The sequence below is a fragment of the Loxodonta africana genome, chromosome 10 (assembly GCF_030014295.1).
Source record: "Loxodonta africana isolate mLoxAfr1 chromosome 10, mLoxAfr1.hap2, whole genome shotgun sequence".
NCBI classification, from domain to species: domain Eukaryota; kingdom Metazoa; phylum Chordata; class Mammalia; order Proboscidea; family Elephantidae; genus Loxodonta; species Loxodonta africana.
In genome coordinates this window covers 119,064,358-119,084,139 of record NC_087351.1, presented here as the reverse complement: position 1 = coordinate 119,084,139, position 19,782 = coordinate 119,064,358, and the positions used below count along the sequence as shown (strand labels likewise).

General features: G+C 42.9%; 1 protein-coding gene across 7 annotated transcripts in view; it reads left to right on the top strand.

Moving 5' to 3' along the window:
• The window catches only part of BRF1 (BRF1 RNA polymerase III transcription initiation factor subunit), an 86,035-nt gene that overhangs the window by 13,142 nt on the left and 53,111 nt on the right, over positions 1-19,782 (top strand). For 4 of the 7 annotated variants that reach the window (XM_064293092.1, XM_064293089.1, XM_064293091.1 and 1 more), the window contains exon 3: positions 7,571-7,744. The exons of 1 other annotated variant lie outside the window; for it this stretch is intronic. In XM_064293092.1, the coding sequence (XP_064149162.1) occupies positions 7,571-7,744 (174 nt within the window). Of the gene's footprint in view, positions 1-1,586; positions 1,599-7,570; positions 7,745-19,782 lie in introns of those variants that run through there. 2 more of the 7 variants (XM_064293096.1, XM_064293094.1) reach the window with 2 other exon arrangements.

The following is a 19,782-nucleotide window of genomic DNA, read 5'->3' as shown; positions in this document are numbered from 1 at the left end:
GGCTTGAATTTTTCCTTCAGTTCTTTCAGCTTGAGAAACGCCGAGCGTGTTCTTCCCTTTTGGTTTTCCATCTCCAGCTCTTTGCACATGTCATTATAATACTTTACTTTGTCTTCTCGAGAGGCCCTTTGAAATCTTCTGTTCAGTTCTTTTACTTCATCAATTCTTCCTTTTGCTTTAGCTGCTCAACACTCAAGAGCAAGCTTCAGAGTCTCCTCTGACATCCATCTTGGTCTTTTCTTTCTTTCCTGTCTTTTCAGTGACCTCTTGCTTTCTTCGTGTATGATGTCCTTGATGTCATTCCACAACTCATATGGTCTTCGGTCACTAGTGTTCAATGCGTCAAGTCCCTTCTTCAGATGGTCTCTAAATTCAGGTGGGATGTACTGAAGTTCATATTTTGGCTCTTGTGGACTTGCTCTGATTTTCTTCAGTTTCAGCTTGAACTTGCATATGAGCAATTGATGGTCTGTTCCACAGTCGGCCTCTGGTCTTGTTCTGACTGATGATATTGAGCTTTTCCAGTGTCTCGTTCCACAGATATAGTCAATTTGATTTCTGTGTGTTCCATCTGGCGAGGTCCATGTGTATAGTCGCCGTTTATGTTGTGAAAGAAAGTATTTGCGATGAAGTCATTGGTCTTGCAAAATTCTGTCATTTGATCTCCAGCATTGTTTCTGTCACCAAGGCCATAGTTCCCAACTACTGATCCTTCTTTGTTTCCAGCTTTCACATTCCAATCGCCAGTAATTATCAATACATCTTGACTGCATGTTCAATCAATTTCAGACTGCAGCAGCTGATAAAAATCTTCTATTTTTTCATCTTTGGCCCTAGTCGTTGGTGCGTGAATTTGAATAATACTCGTATTAACTGGTCTTCCTTGTAGGCGTATGGATATTATCCTATCACTGACAGCGTTGTACTTCGGGGTAGATCTTGAAATGTTCTTTTTGATGATGAATGCAACACCATTCCCCGTCGAGTTGTCATTCCCAGCGTTGTAGACTATATGATCGTCCGAATCAAAACGGCCAGTAACAGTCCATTTCAGCTCACTAATGCCTAAGATATTGATGTTTACGTGTTCCATTTCATTTTTGACGATTTCCAATTTTCCTAGATTCATACTTTGTACATTCCAGTTTCCGATTATTAATGGATGTTTGCAGCTGTTTCTTCTTATTTTGAGTCATGCCTCATCAGCGAATGAAGGTCCTGAAAGCTTTACTCCATCCACATCATTAAGGTTGACTCTACTTTGAGGAGGCAGCTCTTCCCCAGTCATGTTTTGAGTGCCTTCCAACCTGGGGGGCTCATCTTCCAGCACTATATCAGACAATGTTCTGCTGCTATTCATAAGGTTTTCACTGGCTAATGCTTTTCAGAAGTAGACTGCTGGGTCCTTCTTCCTAGTCTGTCTTAGTCTGGAATCTCAGCTGAAACCTGTCCTCCATGGGTGATCCTGCTGGTATCTGAATACTGGTGGCATAGCTTCCAGCATCACAGGAACACACAAGTCCCCACAGTATGAAAAACTGACAGACACGTAGCTAGCACGTACCAAATTCCTGACTCCCAGAGAGCAGGTGCTCCATGTAAACCATGCTATTTATATAAACGTTTAGGCAGAGTGTGCCACTCCTGCCAGCTCTGGCAATGGTGGAGAGCCTCCCAAAACCTAAGTTCCCAGGTGCCCGCCAAAGGTCAGCCTAGTAATCAAGTCTTTCTAAGGGTAGCAGTCAGGACTGGTAGGTTAACTCATTTCTATATACCTTTTATTTTATTTTCTCGTGTAATGGCCCTGACTTAGACCTCTCCAGTACAGCGAGGAATAGGAATGGGGAGAGTGGTCATCCTTGTCTTGTTCCTGATCTTAGGGAAAAAATTCAGTCTTTCATCATGAACTATGATGTCAGCTGTGGGTTTTTTATAGCTGCCCTTTGTCCTGTCGAGGATGTTTGCTTCTGTTCCTAGTTGGTTGAGTGTTTTTATCACGTTCAGTTTTGTCGAATGCCTTTCGTGCGTCTACAGAGATGACCGTGTGGTTTTTGTTACTAGTTCTGTTGATGTGATGTGTTGCATTAATTGAAGGAAACCAGACTTGGTTATGAAGTATAACCCTTTTTATATACTGCTAGGTTCACCTTGCCAGAATATTGCTGAGCATTTTTTTATGTCCATATTCTTAAGAGATATTGGTTTGTAGTATTTTTTTCTTGTAAAGTTTATGTCTGGTTTTAGTATCAGGATAATACTGGACTCATACAATGAGTTAGGAATTATAGGGTCACTATGAGATGATGGAAAAGCTCAACATCATCAGTCAGAACAAGACCAGGGGTCGACCGCAGAACAGACCATCAATGGCTCATATGCAAGTTCAAGTTGAAGCTGAAGAAAATTAGAGCAGGTTCACAAGAGCCAAATTATGACCTTGAGTATATCCCACCTGAATTTAGAGACCATCTCAAGAATAGATTGAATGTGTTGAACACTAATGAATGAAGACCAGATGAGTTGTGGAATGACATCAAGGACATCATATATAAAGAAAGCAAGAGGTCATTAAAGAAACTAGAAAAAAAGAAAAGACCAAAATGGATGTCAGAAGAGACTCTAAAACTTGCTCTTGAACATGGAGTAGCTAAAGCAAACAGAAGAAATGATGAAGTAAGAGAGCTGAACAGATTTCAAAGGCAGCTTGAGAAGACAAAGTAAAGTTTTATAATGAGATGTGCAAAGACCTGGAGATAGAAAACCAAAAGGAAAGAACATGCTTGGCATTTCTCAAGCTGAAAAAAAAAATTGAAGCTTCGAGTTGCAACATCGAAGGATTCTATGGGCAAGATGGAGCCCTGTTGGCGCAGTGGTTAAATATACGGCTGCTAACCAAAGTGTCGGCAGTTCGAATCTACCAGCCGCTCCTTGGAAACCCTGTGGGGCAGTTCTGCTCTGTCCTGTAGGGTCACCGTGAGTCGGAACGGACTCGATGGTGATGGGTTTGGTTTGGTTTTGGTATGGGTAAAGTATTAAATGATGTAGGAAGCATCAAAAGAAGGTAGAGGGGATATATAGAGTCACCGTACCAGAAGGAATTGGTCAACGTTCAACCATTTCAGGAGTTCGCATATAGTCAAGAACCAGTGGTACTGAAGGAAGAGGTCCAAGCTGCACTGAAGGCATTGGCAAAAAACAAAGTTCCCGGAATTGATGGAATGGAATACCAATTAAGATGTTTCAACAAATGGATGCAGCACTGGAAGCACTCACTTGTCAATGTCAAGAAATTTGGAAGACAGCTACGTGGTCAACCGACTGGAAGAAGTCCATGTTTATACTCATTCCAAAGAGAGGTGATCCAATGCGGAAATTATTGAACAGTATCATTAATATCGTACACAAGTAAAATTTTGCTGAAGATCATTCAAAAGCAGCTGCAGCAGTATATCGTCAGGGAACTGCCAGGAATGCAGGCCAGATTCAGCAGAGGACGTGGAACAAAACAAGTGGTATCGTTACTGATGTCAGGTGAATCATAGCTAAAAGCAGCAAATAACCAGAAAGATATTTGCCTCTGTTTTATTGACTTTGCAAAGGAATCTGACTGTGTGGATCATAACAAATTACAGCTAACTGCTGTGCGATTAATGACTTTTTGTGTGGCTGTCTAGCCATGGTCTTGTAACTGCCACTCAGGTGACTGGGTGATTGGGTAATTGCGGCCCACCAAGGGGATTGGTCAGTTTTACCTTAAAAGAGAGCCAATTCCAAAGCAGAGAGAAGCATCTTACCACCACCAAGGAAAAACAGCCTGGAGTGGAGAGCCTGTCATTTGAAGCCGGGATCCCTCTGCTGAGAAGCTCCTGGAAGCTGTAACCCTGAAGATGATGAGAAGTGGTGACAGGAGAGACCCAGCAGCAGGAGACAGCTCTGCAGGCTTCCCAGCCCACAGAGAGAGAAAGCTGAGTGCCTTTGGGCAGAGGCCGAGGGCCAGGGAGAGGTGTGCCTTGCGAGCACAGCTGGAGAGGCTGTCCTGATGGAAGAAGTAAATCTTGAGTGTTCCTGAGCCGGAGTTGTAATTGTTACTTCTCTGGTAAACCCCATAATTGTGAATACGGTTAGTGAGTTTTGTGTGGCTATTGCAATGAATTATCGAACCCAGTAGAGAGTGCTGCAGGAGGAATGGTTGGTGTCAGAATTGATAGAGATGGCGCAGAGAGGAGGCGCGTCTAACCCCTGCATCATAGCAATCAGCCTCGGCTGTTGATCTTGATTTTCCTCCCCTCTTGTGAAGTTAGAGGAGGTCAGACATTACTCCCAAGCCGTTTCTACACTAACACTGCAAAGAATGGGAATTCTGGAACGCTAAATTGTGCTCACAAGGAACCTGTACTTAGACCAAGAGACAGTCTTTCGAAGAGACCTAGGGGATACTACATGGTTTAAAGTCCAGAACGGTGTGTATCAGGGTGATATCCTTTCACCATATTTATTCAGTCTGAATGCTGAGCAAATAATCTGAGAAGCTGGGCTATATGAAGAACAAGGAATCAGGATTGGAGAGACTCATTAATAGCCTGCATTATGCAGATGACACAGCCTTGCTTGCTGAAAGTGAAGAGGACTTGAAGCAGTTACTAATGAAGATGAAAGACCACAGCCTTCAGTATGGATTACACTTCAACATAAAGAAAACAAAAATCCTCACAACTGGACCAAGAAGCAGCATCAAGACTAAACCGAGAAAAGATTGAAGTTGTAAAGAATTTCTTTTTACTTGAATCCACAATCAACACCCATGGAAGCAGCAGTGAAGAAATTAAGTGATGCATTGCATTGGGCAAATCTGCTGCAAAAAATCTCTTTAAAATGTTAAAAAGCAAAGATGTCACTTTAAGGACTAAGGTATGCCTGACCCAAGCCATAGTGTTTTCAATCGCATCATATGCATATGAAAGCTGGACGGTGAATAAGGAAGACGGAAGAATTGACACCATTGAATTATGGTGTTGGCAAAGAGTATTGAATGTACCATGGACTGCCAGAAGAAGAAAAAAATCTTTTAGAAGAAGTACAGCCAGAACGCTCCTTAGAGGCAAGGATGGCGAGACTGTGCCTTACATACTTGGGACATGTTGTCAGGAGGGATCAGCCCCTGGAGAAGGACATCACACTTGGCGGAGTACAGGGTCAGCGGAAAAGAGGAAGACCCTCAACGAGGTGGATTGACACAGTGGGTGCAACAATGAGCCTCAAGCATAACAATGACTGTAAAGATGGCGCAGGACCGGGCAGTGTTTCGCTCTGTTGTGCACGGGGTCGCTATGAGTTGGAACCAACTCGAGGGCACCTAGTAACATGAGTTGGAATTGACTTGATGGCAACAGGTTTGGTTTGATTTTCTCAGTTCTTCTCTTTTTTGGGAGGAGTTTGTGAAGAATTGGCATTAATTCTTCTTTAAACATTTACTAGAATACACCAGTGTGGTCATCTAGACCTAGACTTTTCTTTGTAGGTAGTGTTTTCATTACTGATTCAATCTGTTTATTTTTTATAGGTTTACTCAAATTTTCTATTTCTTTTTGAGTTAGTTTTGGACTTTTTCCTTTTAAGGAATTGGTCCATTTCATCTAGGTTGTCTAATTTGTTATCTACAATTGTTCATAGCATTTTCTTATAAATATTTTTTATTTCTGTAAGGTCGGTAGTCATGTTCTCTCTTTCATTCCGCACTTTACTAGTTTGAGTCCTCTGTCTTTTTTTCTTGGTCAGTATAGCTAAAGTTTTGTCAATTTTGTTGATTTTTCAAAGAAGTTTTTTTCACTTTCTGTGATTTCTTGTATTGTTTTACTATTCTCTATTTTGTTTATGTCTGTTCTAATCTTTATTGTTTTCCTTCTTCTGCTAGCTTTGGGTTTAGTTTGGTCTTCTTTTTCTAGTTCCTTGAAGTGTACAAATGGGTTGTTGATTTGAGATCTTTTTTAATGTAGGCATTAACAATTATAAATTTCCCTCTGAGTAGTGCTTTCACTGTATCCCATAAGTTTTTGTGTATTGTGTTTTAATTTTTTTTAGTCTCAAAGTACTTTCTAATTTCTCTAGTGATTTTTTTCCTTGACCCACTAATTGTTTGAATGTGTTGTTTAATTTCCATGTATTTGAGTTTTCCAGTTTTCCTTTTGTTATTGAATTCTAGCTTGTGGTTTGAGAACATACTTTGTATAATTTCTGTCTTTTTAGGTTTATTAAGAATTGTTTTATGCCCTAGCATATGGTTTATTTTGGAGATTGTTCCATGTGCTCTTGATATAGAATTCTTGGTTGACAATTTTGTTGTTTCAGCATTTTAAATATATCATTCCACTGTATTCTGGCCTCTGGTTTCTGATGAGAAATCAGTTGTTAATCTTGTCGAGGAGCTCTTATATGACGAGTTGCTTCTCTGTTGCTTCTTTCAAGATTCTCTCTTTGTCTTTGGTTTTTGACAGTTTGGTTATAATGTTTTGGTAGGGGTCTCTAGGAGTTTATCCTGCTTGGTATTCCTTGTGATTCTTGGGTTGTGGATTCATGTATTTTGTCAAATTTGTCAGGTTCTCAGTTATTACTCTTCAAATATCATTTTGCCTCTTTGTCTCTCTTCTTCTGGGACTCCCATAATGGTTATACTGGCCCACTTGATGGCATCCCGTAGGCCTTTAGGCTTCATTCATCTTTTCTCATCCCTTTTTCTTTTTGCTCCTCAGTCTGAGTTATTTCAGTTGCCCTGTCTTCAAGTTTGCTGATTCTTCTTTCTTCTGCATGTGCCAATATGCTGTTGAACATCTCCGGTGATTTTTTTTTTTTTAATTTCAGCTGTTGTACCTTGCTGCTCTAGAATTTCTGCTTGGCTTCTTTCTTTCTTTTTTAAATAATTTATTTTAATTTTGTTATTGTCGTTGAGAATATACACAGCAAAAATACAGCGGTTCAGCAATTTCTTCATGTGGAATTCACTGACGCTGGTTACAGTCTTTGAGTTGTGTGACCCTTCTTACCTTCCTTTTGTGAGTTGTTCCTCCCCCATTAACATAAATTCACCTGCCCCTAAGTTTCCTATCTAATCCTTCAAGTTGCTGTTGTCAATTTGATCCCATACAGATAGATCTTAAAAGCTCAGTGCTCAAGGCAGACATTCTTTACTAGTTAAGCTAAACTATTAACTTCAAGGAATATTTCTGGTGTAAGGTTTAAAGATTATCTCAGGGCAGAAGTTTCAGAGGTTCATCCAGCCTCTACGTCTCCACAAAGTCTGGGGTCCACGAGAATTTGAAATGCTGCTCTGCATTGTTCCCCTTTTGATCGGGATTCTTGTGTAGAATCTTTGATTAGAATGTTCAGTAATGGTAGCCAGGCACCACCTAGTTCTTCTGGCTTCGTGGCAAGGGGGGCTGTTTGGTTTCTTTTTATAATTTCTGTGTCTTCATTGATACTTCCCACTTGTTCAGGCATCATTATCCTGATTTCCTTTAGTTCTCTGTCCCTGGTTTCCTTCACCTCTTTGAGCGTGCTGTTGTGTTTCCATGTCCAGGGAAGAGGCAGATCCACCACCTGGGGAATCAGCTGCAACTGAACCAGCATTGCCTGGACACGGCCTTCAACTTCTTCAAGATGGCTGTGAGCAAGCACCTGACACGGGGGCGGAAGATGGCCCACGTGATTGCCGCCTGCCTCTACCTGGTCTGCCGGACAGAGGGCACACCACGTATCCTTTCCTTGGGTGGCGCCAGCGCCCGTTTGGGTATCAGTTGGCCTCCCTCAGTTGTTGTGACTCAGCAGTTAGTATTTCTTGGTGTTTACATTGATTGTAAAGGGATAACTCAAGCTCAGGGCTTTCTGAACCTGAGGGGCCCTGGGTGGCGCTGAGAAATTGGGGAGCTCTCAAACACCGATCTCTTTACACAGCCCTTGGGGAGGATGGACAAGTGCTCCATCTGCCCTCAAAGCTCCTGCCCCCCATTTTCTTCCCACTCTGGAGCTCGCCTGGACATGGGTGCTTATCTTACACATCTTCCTGTTGTTTGGTTCTGTCCTCTCGTTTGGAGATGGCATCATGCTCTCAGGTGGCTGTAACTACCTGGGCCCTCAGCACCTCTGAGGGTTCTGATGTCATGGCTACTGTGTGGGTGATGAGGGAAGGGGGTCAGTTTTTTTTTTTTTAATTGTACTTTAGGTGAAGGCTTACAGAACAAATTAGTTTCTCATCAAAGAGTTAGTACACACATTGTCGTATGACATTGGTTAACAACCCCACAACATGTCAACACTCTCCCTTCTCAACGCTGGGTTCCCTCTTACCAGCTTTCCTGTTCCCTCCTGCCTTCCAGTCCCTGCCCCAGAGCTGGTGTGCCCCTTTAGTCTTGTTTTGTTCCATGGGCCTGTTCAGTCTTTGGCTGAAGGGTGAACCCCAGGAGTGACCTCGTGGATGTCCAGGGGCCATACACTCGGGCTTCTCCGGTCTCTGTCAGGCTGGTAAGTTGGGTCTTTCTTTTTGAGTAAGAATTTTGTTCTGTATTTTTCTCCAGCTCTGTCTGGGACCCTCTATTGTGATCGCCGCCAGAGCAGTCAGTGGTGGTAGCCAGGGTACCATCTCGTTGTTCTGGACGCAGTCTGGTGGAGGCTGTGGTAGTTGTGGTCCATTAGTCCTTTGGACTAATCTTTCCCTTGTATCTTTAGTTTTCTTCATTCTTCCTTTCTCCTGAAGGGGTGAAACCAGTGGAGTATCCTAGATTGCTGCTCACAGGCTTTTAAGACCCCAGACACTACTCACCAAAGTAGAATGTAGAATATTTTCTTTGTAAACTGCGTTACGCCAGTCGAGCTAGATGTTGTCTGAGGCCATGGTCCCACAGCCCTCAGCCCAGCAATTCGGTCCCTCAGGGAGTTTGGATGTGTCTATGGAGCTGTCATGACCATGCCTTGGAGAAGCTGTGCTGGCTTCCCCAGTGTTGTGCACTGTCCTAGGATGGTGCAGATTTGAGGTATGGGTACTTGTGCTTCAGTTACGTCCCTCCATGCCCCTGCCCTGCCTGCATCGAAAGAAAGGAAATTGAGAAAGGAAAGGAGAGGGAGAGGTTGGAAATAAAGCCACCTGATCTCTGAGAAGTAATTTAAAAAAAGACAAAACCAAACTCGTTGCCATCAAGTTGATTAGAAGTCATTGTGACCCTATAGGACACAGTAGAACTGCCTCATAGGGCTTCTAGAGCTGTAATCTTTACGGGAACAGACTCACATCTTTATCCCGTGGAGTGGCCCTAGCTGAAAATCAGAACGCCTTGACATGTGGGTAGGGAAGGCAGTGTTGTCCTGGGAGAGGGGTGCACTGCATGAATGGCACTAAGGCCTGACTGGTGTGCTGGGATCAGGGATGCTCAGGCATGTTGTGAGCCACCATCGGGGTGCCCACAGATGATGGCTATTTCCGGGATCGCTCAAGATTACATGGGGTGGGGTGACACACAGGCTGAGTAGGTGGCCTCAGTTCAGTCCCTTATTACTGCGTGGGCACCCGACCTCCTTGTCCTCAGTTTATCTACTATTTAGTGGCTTAGATTCTGTCATCTCTGAGGCCCTTGCAGACTTACTGTCATTCTAAACCAGCCATCTTGGGTGGAACAGTGGAGGGTGGGCCACATGTACCATCTTGTTCTGGACTCAGTCTGGTAGAGGCTGTGGTAAATGTGGTCCATTAGTCCTTTGGACTAATCTTTCCCTTCTATCTTTAGTTAGACTGAGAAGTTAAAACCTGACCAGCATCTCAGAAGCCCCTCACCCAACATGTGGCTCCCAAGCCACAGCCCCTCCCTGTGTCAGAAGCAGCCACCACCCCCTGAACGTTATGTTAGTTGTTCCCTTGCTCTTCTGTGTCTTGAAACAACATCCTGGTTGACTTTGCAATGTTGAGAGGTCACTCCAACCTGACTCCGTGAGGTGAGCAGCATCACCACTGTTAGATGGGGCCTGGGAAGAGGAGGAGAGCAGAGCCAACCAAACCTGTTGCCGCTGAGTTGATCCCGACTCCTAGCGACCCTATGGGACAGAGCAGAACTGCCCCCATAGAGTTTCCAGGGAGCACCTGGTGGATTCGAACTGCCAACCTTTTGGTTAGCAGCCATAGCTCTTAACCGCTACCCACCAGGGTATCCAGAGCAGAGTCAAGGGTATGGGATTTCTTTCTGAGAGGATGAAACATTCTAAAATTGCTTGTGGTGATGATTTCACAACTCTGACTGCTTCACAGTGCGGCTGCACCGTTCTACATCCTGCCAGTAGTGTATGATAGCTCTCACTTCTCCACGTTCTCACCAACACTCTTATTAGTCTTTAAAGAACCAAACTTTTGCTTTGATTATCTGTCTGGTACGTGTGTGATGGTTCAGGTTATGTGTCGACTTGGCTAGGCCACGATTCTCAGTGATTTGCCAGTTCTGTAATGACTTAGTTGTTCTCTGTTTTCTGATATAAACACCTCTGTGATGTGATCAGCCAGGCAGTTGTAAGGGAGGTATAAAGATGGCGTGGCGGAGGGGTCTGACCTCCTCTAACTTCACAAGGGGGAAGGAGAATCAAGATCAACAGCCCAAGGTTGATTTCTATGAGGTGGAGGTCAGACATACTTCCTTTTGACAGCCTTTTTTTTTTTTTTTTTACCAATTTTGACATCATCTGTCCCTTCCACAGCACATTCTACTTCTGTGCTGAGTCTGATAATTCATTGCAGTGGCCACACAGAACACACAGACAATACTCACAATTACGGGGAAGTAGCAGGTTACAGCTCAGGTTCAGAAATGTTCAGGATACAGGACAACCTGTTCTCAGCCATGTCCGGAGGCAGGCTTCTCTCTGGCCCTCGGCCCCTCAGCCTCTGAGCCCGGCCTCTGCCCTGCTTGGGCAAGTGTTACAAAGTTCTTTGAGCTCTGCTGATAAGTACCCAGAGGCACCGTACTCTGCCAGTAAGCCTTGTCTCAAAGGCACTCAGCTCCAGCCCTTGGGCCGGCAAACCTAGCTCTGCCAAGTGCCCATAGGCTCCCTGCTCTGCCAACAAGCTTCCTGTCCAAAGGTACTCAGCTTTTTTGCTCTGTGGGCTGCAAGGCTCATATCAGTCTCCTGCGGTTTTCTGGTTCTGCTGCTGCCTTTTCTCTGCTGCTGCTTCTTGCTGTCTCTGGTGTTACCGCTCTCCCTCTCTGTCTTCCGTGTTACAGCTCCTACTCATTCTCTCAGTGTCTTCCTTTAAACCTAGCAGGATGGCAGAACTGACCCATCCCTTCATTAGAGATCTGTGTACCTCATTTGCATAGGCCACACAGCCGTTTGGTGGGAGTTACAAAGACTGTGGCTAGTAGGGGCCTAGTAAGTAATTCATGGCACTGCAGGGAGTTTCCTTGGGGGGGTGGCCTGCATCCAAGGCTCTCTGTCTTTGCTTGCCCTGGATCCTGCATCTGGCTCGTCATCATCTGACCTCCAGTTCTTGGGGCTTGAGCCAGCGGCCTGTCATCTTCCCTGCTGATCTTGGGGTTCATCAGCGTCTGCAGCCTGTGAACCAGCAGCCTGCTGTCTGACCTGCTAATCTTGGGTTCATCAGCCCATGCAGCTCTTGAATCAGGAGAGGCCTCCAGCCTGACACTTCACCCGTGAGCGGGGACATGCCAGCCTCTCCAGCCACGTGAGTCAGTCACTTGAGATAAATCCCTCCCTCTCTCTCTCTCTCTCTGTGTATACATGTCACTGGTTTTGCTTCTCTAGAGAACCCAGCCTAAGACAGTGTATTTTATATTTCATTGGTTCTTCTTTTTATTATTTCTTTTCTTCTGTTCTCTTTACTATTTTCTGGCTTCTTAAGATAGATGCTTAAGTTCTTGATTTTAGTCTTTTTCCAATATATACACTTGAGACTGCACGTTTTTACCTGGTTAGGTTGTAGCTGCATTTCACAAGTTTTGATGTGTCGTATCTTTACTATCATTCAGTTCAAAATATTTTCTAATTCCCATTGTTATTTATTCTCAGATACATGAGTCATTTAGAAGTGTCTTGCTTATTTTAAAAACAGTTGGGTGTTTTCTGATGATCTTTTCGTCGCTGATTTCTGCCGTAATTCCATGGTGGTCAGAGAACGTGTGCCGAGTGATTTCCGCAGTTTCCGATTTGTTGAGGTTTGACACACAGCTCAGCACACGGCCTGTTTCGGTGACTGTTCTCGTTGCGCTTCAGGAGAGTGCGTATCCGCATTTGTGGGCCGAGTGCTCTGTGAATGCCACTTAGGTCAAGTTGGTTAAAGGCGACAGTCCGGTCATCACCGACATTCCTGTCTGCTTGTTCTGAAAGAAAAATATAAAAATCTCCCACCATGAATGAGGATTTATCTGCTTTTCCTTTTATTTTGTTGGTTTTTGCATTATTTTTTGAAATTGTGTTATTAGGAGGATACAGGTCAGGATTGTGTCTTCCTAGTAGAACCGAATCATTCAACATTATAAAATGTCTCTATCACTAACGCTTTTTCCCTTAGAATCAACTTTGGTATCAGTAAAACTGTACCAGCGTTCTCTTGGTTAGTGTTTGCGTGGTCTATCTTTTCCCATCTTTTTAAATTCAGTCCTTCTTGATTAAAGTTTGTCTGTTGTAAATAGCGTATAATTTGTGTGTGTTTAGTTTTTTATCTAGTATTAGATACTTATTTTTTTATTGGGGAATTTCACCCATTTAAATTGAGTGCAGTTACTGATACATTTGGGTTTAATTCTACCATTTTATTAGATTACTTGCTCCATTTGTTTTTTGTTCCTTCCCTTCTTTCTTCCAAACTCTTATCAAGTATGTTACAGTTCTATTTATCCTTTAAATAGTTCATTAGTTGTATATCTATTTATTATTATGTTACTGGCTACTCTAGAGATAATATCTTGTATTCTTGACTTCATAGAGCTTACCTTAAACTAGCACGTTAACACTTCCCATTCGTGCAAACTACAAGGTATTATTATCACTACCTAAAACCGTTTGTATTCGTTTCGATCCGTCCCGTTTCTGCCCTTTCCTCTGTTCTTCATTACTTCCTGTATTTCTCTGTGTTCACCTGGGATTATGTTCTTTCTGTCTGAAGAAATCTCTTTTATATTTAAGTGTCTGCTGGTAAAAATTTCTCTCAACTTCCGTTTGTGTTAAAACACCTTTTAATTTTTCTTCCTTTTTGTAGAATATTCTTACTGAGTGAGTATAGAGCTCTGGGTCCTCAGTAGTTTGTTTTTTTTTTAAGTATTTTGAAGCTGCACCCTTTTTTTCTACCTTTCATTGTTCCTGTTAGGAAGCTGCCTGCAACTCTTCTTGTTGCCTCTTTGAAGATACTGTTTCATATCTACCTGATTTTAAGAAATATCTTTGTCTTTGGTTTCAGGGGGTTGACTCATATACCTAGGTGTGGTTTTCTCTGTATTTACCCTGCTTGTTTTTTTGTAGAGCTTCTAGGATTTGTGACTTGATGTTTTTTGTCTGTTTTGGAGAAATCTTGAGTAGTGTCTTCTCAAATACAGTTTCTACCCCATTCTCTATTCCCTCTCTGGGACTGCAGTTACATGTATCTTAGGCCTTTTCGCTGCAGTGCTTGTTGTTTTTTGTATTATCCGCTCTTTAGCAGTTCTCTTTTTTCCTCTCTCTGTCTTCTAGCAACCTACCTTTGAGTTCATATATCCTTTCTCTTGCTGCGTCTGGTCAGTTGTTAAACACATCCATGAAGGTTTTCATTTCTTTTTAGTTTTAGAATTTTCATTTGATTTCTTAATTGATTGTAATTCTTTGGTGAAATTATTCATCTTCATCTAATTTCTTGAACATGTTAATCACAGCTATATGAAAGCCTGGAGCCCTGGTGGTGCACTGGTTAAGAGCTTGGCTGCTAACCAGAAGGTCAGCAGTTCAAATCCACCAGCTGCTCCTTGGAAACCCAGAGTAGAAATGGGGCCGTTCTGCTCTGTCCTCTAGGGTCGCTATGAGTCAGAATTGGCTTGACGGCAACGGGTGTATGAAAGTCTTTGATAACTCCAGTAGTTGGATTGTTTGTGGTTCTGTTTTTATTGCTTGAGCTTTCTAAATAGGAAATTTTCCATCATTTGATTCTGCCTGTTGGCATGCTTGCTAATTTTTAATTGACTTGCCGGACGTTACGTTTGAAGAAGTATAGAGTCGGACTGATATTTCTCCTGAGAGAATTTAATATTCCTTTGGCAGGTAGAGTGTAGGGTTGATGGCCCTGGTACAGTAGAGGCTGGTCCAGTTTGAGTTTGCATATTCATAAGTACAGAGGTGCTGACTGAGCCTAGGGTGTGTGCTAGGCTTGGAGCCTTGGCAAGACCATTGTTTTCTTCCTGACACTTTGCAACTGCAGAAATCCCTGCTCAGCTCTTTAGCTTTTCAACAGCTGACATCTCTTTCGTTATGTGGTATTTAGCCTTTGTGGCTGCTTGGGCAGCATAGAAGTTGGCAAGTGCCGTGAAGCACTTTGTGGAGGATGTTGGGCTCGCCGCTTGTAGTTGTCGCCTCTTTTCGTGACAGTTTGTCCCTGGGATCTGGCTCTCCTGGAAATCCCTAAACTCTTAAGTTTATCTTGCCCAGCCAAGTAAGACTTCCTTGAGGCCTAGGCTGCTGCTTTTTGTTGGCCTCTGTGCTTCACCCTAGGAAGCAGCCAGTGCCCGCGGTGGGGGGCGGCAGTGGATGTTGCACCTGGGCTCACTTGGAATGCATGCCCTTATTTCTAGGATCTTGCTCTGCACGTGTGGCTCCTGGTTGCTCTCCAGTGCTTTCAAACAGCTCTCTGTGTGTATGTGTGTTTTAATCTGTGATGAAATATATACCAAAAAAACCAAACCCATTGCCATAGAGTCAATTCTGACTCATAGCACCCCTGTAGGAAAGAACAGAACGGCCCCATAGGGCTTCCAAGGGTGTAAATCTTACAGAAGCAGACCGCCACAGCAGCTGAGCACTCAACCACGGTGCCACCAGGGCTACTTGATAAAATATAAAATATATGTAACATAAAAATGCCATTTTAAAGTGTACAATTCAGTGACATTAATTACATTCACAGTGTTGTGTAACTATGACCATTATCTATTTCCAGAATTTTTCATCACCTTCGAACAGAAACTCAGCACCCATTAAGCATTATCTTCCCACTCCCCCCTTCCGGCAGCTCTTGGTAACCTGTAATCTGTTTTCTGTTTCTGTAACAATTTTTTCATTCTGGTTACCGCATGTAAGTGGAATCATGTGCTATTTGTCTTTTTGTGTCTGGCTTCTTTCACTTAACAGTGTTTTCAAGGTTCAGTCATGTCGTGGCATGTATCAGAACTTCATTCCTTTTTAAGGCTAAGTCTCATTCCATTGTGTGGATGTTCCACATTTTGTTTATACAGAATTTGTCAGTGACACTCGGGTGGTTTTGTGAATAGTCCTGCTATGAATATGGGCGTGCAAGTATTTGATTTGGGTATATATAGCTAAGAGTGGAATTGGTGGGTCATGTGGTTATTCTAAAGAAGTCCTGACGGGGCAGTGGTTAAAGCACTCGGCAGCTAACCGAAACGTCGGCAGTTCGAACCCACTAGCTGCTCTGTGGGAGAAAGATATGGCAGTCTGCTTCTGTAAAGATTGCAGCCTTAGAAACCCTATGGGCAGTTCTACTCTGTTCTCTAGGGTCACTGTGAGTCGGAATTGACTTGACAGTAATGGGTTTTTTTTATGCTAATTCTGTTTAACTTTTTTTTTTCAATAGTAATTTAGGTAAAAGTTTACAGAGCAAATTAGTTTCTTGTTAAACAGCAAATACACAATTGTTTTGTGACATTGGTTGCTAACCCTGCAATGTATCAACACTCTCCCCTTCTCCACCCCAGGTTCCCTGTTTCTGTTCATCCAGTTTTCCTGCCTTCTTGTCTTTGCTTTTGGGCTGGTGTGCCCATTGGTCTTGTAAACATGGTTGAACTATGAAGCACATCCCTCGTGTGTTATTGTTGGCCCTGCAAAAACCAGACCAAACCCATTGCTGTCGAGTCGATTCTGACTCACAACCGCCCTGTAGGACAGCGTAGAACTGCCCCATAGGGTTTCCAAGGCTGCAGTCTTTACAAAAGTAGACTGCCGACCTTTTGGTTAGCAGCTGTAGCTCTTAACTACTATGCCACCAGGGTTTCCGTTGGCCCTATAGATGTTTCTAATCCTTGGTTGAAAGGTGAACATCAGGAATTACTTCGGTACTGAGCTAAAAGGATGCCTGGGAGCCATTTGGGGTTTCTCTTGTCTCTGTCAGACCGGCAAGCCTGGTCTTTTTTTGTGTGTGTGAATTTGAATTTTGTTCTACGTTTTTCCACCTCTCCATCTGGTACCCTCTATTGGAATCCCTGCCAGAGCAGTCAGTGGTGATAACTGGGCACCATTTAGTTGTTCTGGGCTCAATATGGTGGAGGTTGTGGTAGTTGTGGACCATTAGTCCTTTGGACTAATCTTTCCCTTGTGTCTTTGGTCTTCTTCATTCTACATTGCTCCAACCGGGATGGGACCAGTAGATGCATCTCAGATGGCCACTCACAGGCTTTTAAGACCCCAGATACTACTCACCACAGTCAGATGTAGAACATTTTCTTTATAGGCTATGTAATGCTAGTTGAGCTGGATGTTCCCTGAGACCATGGTCCCCAACCCTCAGCCCAGTAGCTTGGTCTCTTGGGACGTTTGAATGTGTCTGTGAAACTTCTGTGACTTTGTCCTAGTCAAGTTGTGCTGACGTCCCCAGTTTTGTGTACTGTCCTACCCTTCACCAAAGTTATCACTTATCTACTGTCTAGTGTTTTTCCCTCCCCGTCTGTCTTAGTCACCTAGTGCTGCTATAACAGAAATACCACAACTGGATGGCTTTAATTAAGAGAAATTTATTTTCTTACAGTCTAGTAGGGTAGAAGTCCAAATGCAGGACATCAGCTCCAGAGGAAGGTTCTCTCTCTCTCTGTGGTCTCTGGAGGAAGGTCCTTCTCATCAATCTTCCCGTTGACTAGGAGCTTTTCTGCACAGGAAACCTGGGTCCAAGGGACATATTCTGCTCCCAGTGCTGCTTTTTTGGTGGCATGAAGTCCCCCTGTCTCTCTGCTCACCTCTCTCTTTTATATCTCAAGAGAGATTGGCTCAAGACACAATCCAATCTTGTAGATTGAGTCCTGCTTCATTAACATAACTGCCACCTATCCCACCTCATTAACATAGAGGTAGATTTACAACACATAGGAAAATCACATCAGATGACAAAATGGTGGACAATCACACAATACTGGGAATCATGGCCTAGCCAAATTCATACCCATATTTTTTGGGGAACACAACTCAATCCATGATACCACCCTTCCCCTCGCTCGTAACCATCAAAGATTGTTTCTTTCTGTGTGGAAACATTTTCGTGTGTTTTTATGATAGTGGTCTCATCCACTATTTGTCCTTTTGTGATTGACTTATTTCACTCAGCACAGTGTCCTCTAGATTCGTCCATGTTGTAAGATGTTTTGAAGATTGATCATCGTTCTTTGTTGTTGCATTGTATTCCATTGTGTGTATGTGGTTTGTTTATCCATTCTTCTGTTGATGGGCACTTAGATTGTTTCCATCTTTTTGCTATTGTAAATAATGCAGGCATGAACATGGGTGTGCATATGTCTATTCATGTGACCGCTCTTATTTCTCTAGGATATATTCTTAGGAGTGGGATTGCTTGATCATATGGTATTTCTATTTCTAGCTTTTTAAGGAAACACCATATTTTTTTGCAATATAGTTGTCCCATTTTGCATTCCCACCAGCAAGTGCATAAGAGTTCAGATTTCCCTGCAGCCTCTCCAGCTTTTGTTATTTTTTGTCTTTTGATTCCTGCCAATAATGTCTGGGTGAGATGGTATCTCATTGTAGTTTCAATTGGCATTTCTCTAATGGTTAGTGATCGTGATCGTTTCCTCATGTGTCTGTTAGCCACCCGAATGTCTTCTTTGGTGAAGTGTCTGTTCATATCCTTTGCCCATTTTTTAATTGGATTATTTGCCTTTTTATTGTAGAGGTGTTGGATTTGTCCATAGATTTTAGAGATTAGACCTTTGTCGGGTATGTCATAGCCAAAAAATTTTTCCCAGTCTGTAGGTTCTTTTTTTACTCTTTGGGTGAAGTCTTTTGACGAGCCTAAGTGTTTAATTTTTAGCAGACCCCATTCATCTAGCTCAGCTCCTGGTGTGAATTACGGCCGTGTTTGACTTTGCGAGGAACTGTTTGTTTTCTGCGGTGGCTGCACAATTCTGCATTCTCATCAGCAATGCATGAGGGTCCTGTTTCTTTACATCCTCATCAATGTGTCCGGAATATAAGAAGAACTCCTACAACTCAAAGATAAAAAACAACAACCCTGGATCTGAAGAGAGATTTCTCCAGAGAAAGTATACAGATGGCCAAGAAAAACATGAAAAGATGCTCAGTGTCATTCACCACCCCCTGAAAATGCAAATCAAAACCACAGTGATACACTTCACCCCGCTAGGGTGGCTGTGGACAGAAAATAGAAAGTAACACAAGTTGGTGAGGATACGGAGAAATTGGAACCCCCATGCGTGACTGGTTTCATTTTATCTAGCTTTTATTGTTGTTCTTGAAAAGAGGGTCACTCTGCTCCCTGGAAGCAGAAGTTACCAAAATATGTTACTCTTGTACCTCCTCCTTGCCCCCTGTTACAGATTGGATTGTGTATCCTGAAATATGTGTCGACTGGCTAGACCATGATTCCCAGCATTGTGTGGTAATCCTCTAGTCTGTGATCTAATGTAATTATCCTCCTTTTTGTAATGTTGTAAATCTTAGCCTTTATGCCTGTTTTTACGGTCCCATTGAGGAGTGAGTTGTCCATTATGTTAATGAGGCAGGATTAGGGTGGGACGTATCTTGTGTCACTGCCTTACTAAAAAGCCATAACTAAAGTTGTTGCCATTGAGTTGATTCTGACTTAGTGGCCCTATAGGACAGAGTAGAACTGCCCCATAGGGTTTCCAAGGAGCAGCTGGTGGATTCAAACTGCTGACCTTTTGGTTAACAGCTGAGCTTTTAACCACTACACCACCAGGGCTCCTAGAGGGTGTGATTTAAGTCACCATCTGTACCCTAGTCACCACCCTTACCACCCTTATTCAGGTCATGCCCTTACTTGAGTCATACCATTTATCTTACAAGAGATAAAAGAAGAGAGGAGGGGGAGGCAGCTCTGACATGGCACTGTAGATAGAAGCACCATGCCGTCCCTTTACAGCAAAGACCTGAAAAACTTAGTAAAACAGATACAGTCGTCAATCCTGGAACACTAAATGTCAAATAACAACAGAGAACCAGAGAGGTTAGTCTGTAAATGACAACAACATCAGAACAATAAAAAGGGAACAAATGATGTAGGTGTAGAACTTTCAAATGGAGAGGAAGTCAAGGTGATAATCAAGGAATAAAAGACTGGTTCAAACTTACTCATCAAAATAACGAGGAAAAACATAATGCTGTCTACACGAGACACACCTTAAAAACAAAGACATAATATATTAAAATATCAAAGGACGAAAAAAAAAACATCGAGCAAACAGCAACCAAAAAAGAGCAAAAGTGGTAATACTAATCTTATTTACAATAGACTTTAAAACAAAATCCCCTGTAAAAGACAAAGAAGGACATTATGTAATG